This window comes from Fragaria vesca, linkage group LG4 (genome assembly GCF_000184155.1).
Source record: "Fragaria vesca subsp. vesca linkage group LG4, FraVesHawaii_1.0, whole genome shotgun sequence".
Classification (NCBI taxonomy): Eukaryota; Viridiplantae; Streptophyta; class Magnoliopsida; order Rosales; family Rosaceae; genus Fragaria; species Fragaria vesca.
This window is the reverse complement of record NC_020494.1, coordinates 21,371,872-21,380,759: the sequence shown is the minus strand read 5'-3', so window position 1 is coordinate 21,380,759 and position 8,888 is coordinate 21,371,872. Positions and strand designations below refer to the sequence as shown.

General features: G+C 37.9%; 1 protein-coding gene across 1 annotated transcript; it reads left to right on the top strand.

The window, feature by feature from the left end:
* Positions 1 to 1,047: 1,047 nt before the first annotated feature.
* Positions 1,048 to 7,897, top strand: LOC101301188 (ubiquitin carboxyl-terminal hydrolase 7-like). The gene is made up of 19 exons (XM_004297564.1): positions 1,048 to 1,123; positions 1,670 to 1,815; positions 1,956 to 1,991; positions 2,126 to 2,233; positions 2,487 to 2,587; positions 2,667 to 2,787; positions 3,363 to 3,422; positions 3,507 to 3,574; positions 3,806 to 3,856; positions 5,439 to 5,547; positions 5,666 to 5,754; positions 5,969 to 6,038; positions 6,193 to 6,273; positions 6,362 to 6,457; positions 6,549 to 6,597; positions 6,700 to 6,825; positions 6,909 to 6,983; positions 7,253 to 7,304; positions 7,583 to 7,897. Exons 1-19 carry the CDS (start codon positions 1,114 to 1,116, stop codon positions 7,584 to 7,586), a joined length of 1,452 nt encoding a protein of 483 aa, XP_004297612.1. The 5' UTR covers positions 1,048 to 1,113; the 3' UTR covers positions 7,587 to 7,897.
* Positions 7,898 to 8,888: the final 991 nt, after the last annotated feature.

The window sequence follows — 8,888 nt, the reverse complement described above, 5'->3', positions numbered from 1 at the left end:
AATCCATGAGAGGAGAAAGTAACCAATGTCGACCAATAATGCGACCTAAAGCTCAAGAATGTCGTGATTGAACTTGAGCGGTGTCTATCCAAAACACTAAGTGAGTGTAAATTTCATCACGCAATAAATAGTCATTTAATGAAAAAGGTATATATATATATTTTTATTTTTGAAAACGGGCGTGTATCATGTTAGGCCAAATTGATGCTCCCACCTATTGTATTATTGAAATCATTTGGATAGAACACCGAGGACATATTGCATTTACCTCATAATGTCATATAACTATTCTTTAATAGGACATCTTGAATATTATCAAACATGGCAATTCCAATGAGGGATCCCTATTTTAAGCCATTTATAGGGATATGGCATTACACCAACTTCCCGATTATAATTTTACATCTCCACCGTTCATATCTTAGGTCTATATGAGTAGATCACCTCTACAAAATTTCATATGATTTGGTGATCGTTAAGGCTTTCAAAAGTTCAATTTAGTTTTAATGACCTTCAACGGTTTTAGTTAGACATAAGCTGGACCGTTCAAGATCATTAAAACTAAATCAAACTTTTGAAAGCCTTAACGATCACCAAATCATATGAAATTTTGTAGAGATGATCTACTCATATAGACCTAAGATATGAACGGTGGAGATGTAAAAATTCAATTGGAAAGTGGTGTAATGCCCTATCCCTAGAAAATGGCCAAAAATAGGGATCCCTCAATGGAAGAGGGCTGTATTATCAAATGTGTCATCTATTCAAAACTCATCTAACATAATCTCTTACTAACTATCATTATATCGGTAATATATCATTGCATCCATGTCGTGATAATTCACCATCATAAACTTATAACGGTTAATTTTTTTCATTTATTTATTAATTCATTTATCGTAAATTCTAGCTGAAAACATGCACAAATGATTTTGACAACCTTATTTGTGTTCTGGGTCTGGGTCCGGGCCCAGTTCCGGGTTCGGGTTATCGGACTCGGAGTGGCTCTCTATAAAGCGAAGAGGTAGAGCTCTGGAAAGCACGTTTCTTGTTTCCTGTTCTCCAAGCTATACTCTCTTCGTCGATCTTTACACCGCCAAAGCTTTTCCGGCCATGATTAACGGTGAGCCCAACCTCTCCACCTTACTCTCATCTCAATACTGTCATTTCTTACTTGATCGATTTTATTTCTTGGCGTTTTTACCCCTTTCGAATTTCGTTTCGAGCATTTTGTTTTTCTTGAATGTTTCAATCTGTGGCGCAGTTAGGGTTTATCGTTAGAATTTGCTTGATCTTGGTGGCGCAATTAGGGTTCTTGATGTTTGATATTTGTATCGGTTATGATTGGATATAGGATCTGGGTGTTTGGAATGTAGGGTTTTGTGGTCTTTTGGCGACTGATTTTGGTTTTCGTGTTTTCGGTGTGACGTAGAGTAGAGTTATCAGTTAGTTTAGGGTTTGTTGCGCTATATTTAGCTTGCTAGGCAATGTTGCAGTGCTGAGAGTGATATCTAAAGATGTTCTACGAAATGAGATTTGTTCTGTATGCGGTTTGCCTAAGCTGCGGATAAGAAATGCGTTTGACCTGGTGTTGGATGTGTTCTTGATGGTTTGTGTTTGGTAGTTTGGGTTTATGGGTTGACAGCTATTGTCTATTATTTTCTTGTAGTGAGCGTGAAATGGCAGAAGGAGCTTTTCAAAGCTGTGGAAATCGACACGACTCAGCCTCCTTATGTGTTCAAGTGCCAATTATTCGACTTAACAGGGGTGCCTCCTGAAAGGCAGAAGATAATGGTTAAAGGTGGTTTGTTGAAGGTGAGTGGTTGGCAATTGTCCACACCTTAGGACATCCTTGGCTTATACTATAAATAGCAGTTGAATCCTTTTACGCATGAGTCATCAAAAGTTGCTTGCACGCCATGTGGTTAATGTGTCCCTGACTTGTCTGTGTGCAGGATGATGCGGATTGGTCAACATTAGGAGTAAAACAGGTGGGCTGTTTTGGAGCACATTATTTCCCTTGCTTCTTATTTTTGGTTATTTTATCAGAAGTATTGTTTAGGTGACATAAAATTCCCCATATCGAGAAAAGTAAGATGAAATGGTTATAATGTATATTTTATAGGGTCAAAAATTGATGATGATGGGGACTGCAGATGAGATTGTCAAGGCTCCAGAGAAGGGTACTGTTTTTGTAGAAGATCTACCGGAAGAAGAACAAGCTATCAACTTGGTATGATTATGTGCCCTATGAATTTATCTAGACGTTTATTTCTTTTTCTGTTGAGTGAGCTTGTTCTATGTGGTTGTATGAAAATATGAAGTTTAACTTTTTTGGATCGACCTTCTGCTCTCATTGCTTTGTGCCTGTGATAGCCACTTGCAAACTTCTCCTATATCTTTACTTTTGAATTTTACATTGCTGTTATCAGTTTCCTTTTGGCTCATCCTTAAAATATTTCACCCTATGTTACTTTTACTTTCAGGGTCATAGTGCTGGTCTTTTTAATCTGGGAAACACGTGTTATATGAATTCCACCTTGCAATGTCTGCATTCTGTTCCAGAGTTGAAGTCAGCTTTGATCAAGTGAGTTAGCTTCTGTTGATAAATTACTTGCTCTTTATTTAGCCAAGAACCAGTGATCACAATGTATTATTTTCTTTAGCTACTCGGGAAGAAGTGATGAGGTGGATCAGACTTCTCACACATTGACTGTTGCAACCCGGGAATTATTCACTGAACTGGATAAAAGTGTCAAGCCTGTGGCACCCATGCAATTTTGGATGGTTTGTCTTATTTTACTGTGGCTCACCTTCTAGAACACTTTCCATCTCCTTATCAAACTTGAGAGACTCATAGGATTATAGGATTTTTGGGATTGCTCTTCAGGAGTGTGGTTTTATCACCTACTGATTACTGTTTTGTTAGAAGCACAGAGCTTTCTCCATAAAAATTTCAAGTGTTTTTTTTTTGGTAAAATTGTTTTAAGCACTGCCAATGGGTTTTGTAAATTTTTATTTTTTTTTATTTTTTTGTAAAATTGTTTTCTTCAAAGGCTACCAAAATTTGCTTTTATAACTTCAAAAGCACTTTTTAACAATTTCTGCCAGACACATACAAAAGCCCCTTTGATAGTCTAAAAGCGTGTTTGCTAATTTTAGAAGCACTCCCAAATGGAGCCATAATCTTGATTTCCTTGCGTTTCAACTATCAAGTCATGTTTTCTTATTTTCTTTATTGGGGATCATAGCTGACCAATCTATGTAGAAACTATGTCAGTCAAAACACAATAGACTCCTGTACCTATATTTTGTTACTGGTGGGAAAAAGTATGAGACGATTTACTATATTATATTTGCAGGTGCTGCGTAAAAAGTATCCTCAATTTGGTCAGCTCCATAACAATTCCTTCATGCAACAGGTTTCCATCTGTCAGCTAATTGTACTGCTGCTTCTGCTTCACTCGTTACCGGTTGTTATTGATCCTTTTTTAAATGTTTAACAGGATGCTGAAGAATGTTGGACACAACTTCTATACACCCTTTCTCAGTCCTTGAAATCGTCTGGTTCGAGGTAGTTTATTGTTATAATTTTCTCCCCGCCCCGCAATATGAGATTGCACAACCTTCTATATGCTAAGTTTTGTAGCTAGTGTCTTTTCAAACAGCTATTTGTGCTAACCCTAAATTCTTTTAGCCCTACTGGCATTATTTCTACTCTCTGTTTTATTTGCAAGTTCATGTGTTTGAGTTTATCATATTGGATTTTATAATGATTGTTGGGTTGAACAATGTTCTCTTGCAGTGCCAATCCAGATACAGTAAAGGCCCTTTTCGGTGTCGACCTAGTTAGCAGGTTAGATATCATTGTTATATTAGTAGATGACCTCCACTGAGCATGCTGAGACTCCCTGTTGACATTTTTCTTTGTTGATAAAACATAACAATGTATTTGACAGTTCTAGATGATTTGTGCTTGAAAATAAATGACATAAATGTTTGAAATGTGGTTTGTTTCTGCATAATGTATGGCTTTTGTGCTGAAGAATTACTATCAATCTTTTATGCCAATGCTGGTTTTATCAAATTTTGCAGTTTCCTTTCTTCCTGCTTGGCATATCTATGACTTCATTGACAAAGTACCCGCTTAGGAATAGTGAAATTCCCAAGATACCTCTAGGTTATGCTTTTTAAATGTTTTTAACACAGCTTAGTTTCATTATCTTTTATAATGGAATGATGAATAAAGATGTTGACTGAAGTGGGGAACGTTTGCTCGAGAACAAAAAAGAGGGGAATGTTTTGATCTTGGTTTTTATGGATGAGGGTGAATAGCCAAGAGGAATGTGAGGAAGGTTAAGAAAGATAGTGAGCAAGGAGTTCCTGGGAAGTGGGAAGCAACAGGGTGTAAAACACAAAATATAGGAAGAAAAACAGGGACAAACCTTTATACAAAACATTGAGAACATAATCTGCATCCCCTGCAGTAATGACCCTTTATTCACAACCCTTAATCCTGCTGTGAAATGAAGGGATTGCGAGGCCAAGGGATGTCCAATGGGAGGGTGAGTGATCGGTACATGATCCAATAGTGATAGAACTGGGAGGGAGTGTCCAATGGGAGTGTTTTGTTTCGAGAGTCTTGCAGACAAGTCTACATAGATCGCAATTTCCTTGAACAGGAAAGTAAATATTCCTTTGCTTGTTCTTCACTTTCGAGAAGCTTCATGAAGAGATCCGTGTCCATACTTGGACCCTGACAGGTGAAGGATCCCATTGTGTTTCTCAAGGTGAGATGGGTTGGCTTCTTCTTGACCCAAATCGGTGGGCTTCCAGTAGATTAGGTATAAATATTCCAGCATGGTCTGAAAGGACACTGAGAATAACTCATTGTGATGCTCAGTTGGTTGGAGAACCAATGGGAAGCTGTATGATGTCATTCTGTTGTCTTGGGATAATTGACATACTACAGGACTACTAATATCAGGAAAACTCTTGAGCATGCATACGAGTTCCAATATGGCTGAACTACAATCAAAGCCATACCTAAGGTGTTTTTGTGCTTTTGTATTAGGAGCTTTTCTAGAAGACGCATGACAGCAGTATAGTTTGACCCAAATAGTTCAAATGTGGCAGGCGGTCACTGTGTATAGTCCAGTCTTTAGTTGAAATGATGATGCTTACTAGCAGATTCATCATTGTGGGTCATTGATATGGCACTTTGCTTTGAGGTTAGTTGTTGATTGGATAAATTGAAAACTAGGGAAGAAGTGTTGAAAATTATGCCATTCCTAGGGGATATTTTGGTTACTGTTCCATAAATTTTAATATATAGTAATGTTTCAGAAGCAGCATTGCATGATCTCTTGTTTTTTTTTTTTTTTTTTTTTTGGGAGAACTGTCATGATTTGTGAGTAATTTCATGATGTGGTGGCTAGGGTGCACTGCGTAGAAAGTGGGGAAGAAAGCACAGAAACAGAGTCAGTTCATTCCCTTAAATGCCACATATCACATGAGGTGAACCATTTGCATGAAGGGTTAAAACATGTAAGTGTAATCACTTCTCTACTGATGTTCTTACTTTTTGTTTACCATAACTTGGAATGATGCCATGCGGGCACAGGATAAACTCACAACAATCTGATTGTTGCAATGATCGATGTAGGGTTTAAAATCTGAGTTGGAAAAAAATTCTCCTGCTTTGGGGCGTAGTGCAGTCTACGTGAAGGAGTCTCGAATCAATGGCCTGCCAAGGTACAGATCTGTATTATTCTTGATATAATATTTTATGTCACTGGTCTTAATTTTTGCAGTATCTAACTGTATGGGTCTCATTATTATGGATTAAGTGATTGACTTGTGCCATCATATATTGTATTCTGTTGATCACTTGATTAAGTCTGTGCATCTGGACCCCTTCATCATTTATTTTCTAGGTGGCCGTTCCTAATTTTTTATTTTTCTCTAGGTATTTAACCATTCAGTTTGTCCGCTTTTTCTGGAAGAGGGAATCGAATCAGAAGGCCAAGATTTTGCGGGTAATTCCTGTTTTCTTATATCCAGAAATCAGATTTACCATATTTTAAAAGAAAATATTTGTGGAAGGGTCTCTACAGTTTCAGAGTTGGATGGTGTACCGCGCCTGAATTTTGTTAGCAGTACTGACTGTTAAGCTATTTTCACTTTTCTCAGAAAGTGGATTATCCTTTGGAATTGGATGTTTATGATCTGTGTTCAGAGGATCTGCGCAAAAAATTGGAAGTGCCTCGCAAGGTATTTATTTAACTTTTGCTTTAATGAGAATATATTGATTCTCATTTCCTTTCTGTTGTCTTAATTACTTCCGACTTGAAACTGACAGACTTTGAGGGATGAGGAAGGTAAAAAACTTGGTTTGAAACCCAGTGAAAAGAGCTCTAGTTCAAAAGACAAGGATATCATGATGTCTGATGCGGAGGTGAGTGCTCAACCTTGGTATACATATTCAAATATGACATGAATGACTGTGATTATGTTGAACGCATCTCAAGTATCTTGTTTGCATACAGGGCGCCTCAAATGGAAGTGGAGAAACCTCTAATGCTATGTCTGTTGAAGGTAATTGTCAGTAAACCTATTTACTTACTGGGTCTTTTGCTTGTTTACTCAGGTTCATTACATGTCTGGCTTGAATTGTTGCATCGTTTGACTGTCATATAGTTGCAGGTGTTCAACCTGAGAAGGAACCACAGATGACCGGAGTTTATGATTTGGTTGCTGTGCTGACACACAAGGGTCGCAGTGCTGACTCCGGGCATTATGTTGCCTGGGTCAAGCAAGAAAGTGGTTAGCTTTCTGGAACAACTTGTACTTTGATAGCATGCTACTAGTCAAACTCTTAACTCATTGACTTCTCTTGTTGGTTCTAGGTAAATGGATAGAGTATGCTGATGACAATCCCATTCCACAGCGGGAGGAAGATATCACAAAACTCTCTGGAGGAGGTAAGATTGCTGCTAATTCCTTAAATGCATACTCTTGAGTCTTGACCGAGACTACTTTATACTTCTCTGACCCATACAATATATAGATATACGCCATTCATTGTCATATAACAACTGTGTAACTCAATAATTCATTTGTCACTTTGGAATGGGATTGTCATTGCTTATGCCTGTTGTGATGGTTTTTACATGACTTGGCTGTGGCATTTTGTGTTCACTCTGCAAATTGTCCATCATGCTAATCAATCATCTGCTGCTGCTTGTTTCAGGTGATTGGCATATGGCATATATCTGCTTGTACAAGGCTCGTGTACTTCCAATGTGATATCTAAACCAAAATTTGAAATCTTGTGCATGTCTGCATTTCAAATGAATTAGATTCTATACAATTGTACTTTTGCCATTGGAGTAAAAAAAACTTGTCATGATTTAGATGTGATAGCTATGAAAGTGAATCTTTGCTTACATTGAAGTTTGTCAAATGTGTGGTAGAAAGAAAATTCGTTGTTATTAGATGCTTTTTATGATAAGTGAATTTTGGTTAGCCCATTATTTATTTATTTATTTCTTTTTTTTTTTCCCGTTTTTGGGTGATGAAGGTAGATTACTCAAGTGACAAGGTGTTATAGTCTACGCCCTTATAGTCGTGATTTTGTGTGAAAGCAAGGGCCCATCACCATCCTTCTGTGAACATAGCTTGGGGTAGTAGCAAATCGGACTTCAACCCCTGGGGTTGTAGATGAGCTGATGGTTCTACCGACTATCCTCTACTCGCATCAACCTGTTGTGATCAAATTCGTTTGGAAAGTTGAAGTTGTATCCAGTCAGAAATGTGGATATCTCCGATGATGTTGCAGTTGTAATTGCTTCATCCAGTAGAAGTTGCACTCAACTACCGGAATTAGTAACCAAAGAACCCGAACGAGGATAATCGCAGTCTTTTGTTGACCGCAAAACGTGACCTTTTCTAAGCTCACATCTCCCCAAATGCAGTAATTATTTCCCCATTCAATTGCTGCTTCCACAGAATTTTTCAATTTTGTACTCCAGACGTGCAAAATGTGGGATAAATTAGTTTTTAGTCCGACAACTTTTGTCTAATAATTCGTTTCGTCAGATCTGGGTGGTTTTATTAGAAGAACTCACAAAAGTATGGTACTTACATATCGTTTGTGTTCCCAATCTTCTAATTTTATCAGATATGGCCTTATATTGTACAATACGATAAACCATAGCCATCTAATAAACGAAGTCATCAACTTTTTTCATAAGTCCACACTGGGGAACAATTCTTGAACAGTAAACGGTGTTTTTCTTGCATGTTTGAAGGCCAAAAGCAAGATTGGGTGAGCATCATATGAAGAAACTGATGAATTAGTTCAAGATTGGCTGTAATTCATGCAATTAGAGAGTACAATGGCACATAAGAGGGAGGCAAAAACGATTTTCAGGTGTGAAGCTCAAGGAGGAAAATGATTTTATCTTTGAAACAAGGCCGGATATTTTTCGAACTAGTTAGACTATGTGATGGCAACATGCAATGTAGTTAAAAATTCCGAGACATACGATTTTAGACGTAAATTTCAATGAGATAAATGATATTAACTCTAAATGGAATATTGAATACCATTCACTAGATCGTAAGGACAATTTTTAGTAGAGCTCGTTTTCGCTTCACCTGTGGACGAAGAGGTAAAATGCCCTTGTTCGCAACCGGTGGACCACATCGTTTTCGCTTCAGTACAAGTAGAGCTGGCTGCACCGGTAAACGGCACCATTGCCAGTGTTGTTGTAGAGTTAAGCCACAGAGAATGCATGGCGATTCTGACTGGAACGAGGACAAATGCATGCAGGGGCGTAGCCAGGGTAGGGCGAGAAGAGTCAACTGACCCTTCTCAATTTAAT

What these genes read in the sequence shown, in the direction of transcription:
- LOC101301188 (XM_004297564.1), top strand. An exon ending in AGAAGGCCAAGATTTTGCGG is followed by an intron (nt 6,039 to 6,192) that starts GTAATTCCTGTT and finishes CACTTTTCTCAG; the next exon opens with AAAGTGGATTATCCTTTGGA. An exon ending in AATTGGAAGTGCCTCGCAAG is followed by an intron (nt 6,274 to 6,361) that starts GTATTTATTTAA and finishes TGAAACTGACAG; the next exon opens with ACTTTGAGGGATGAGGAAGG.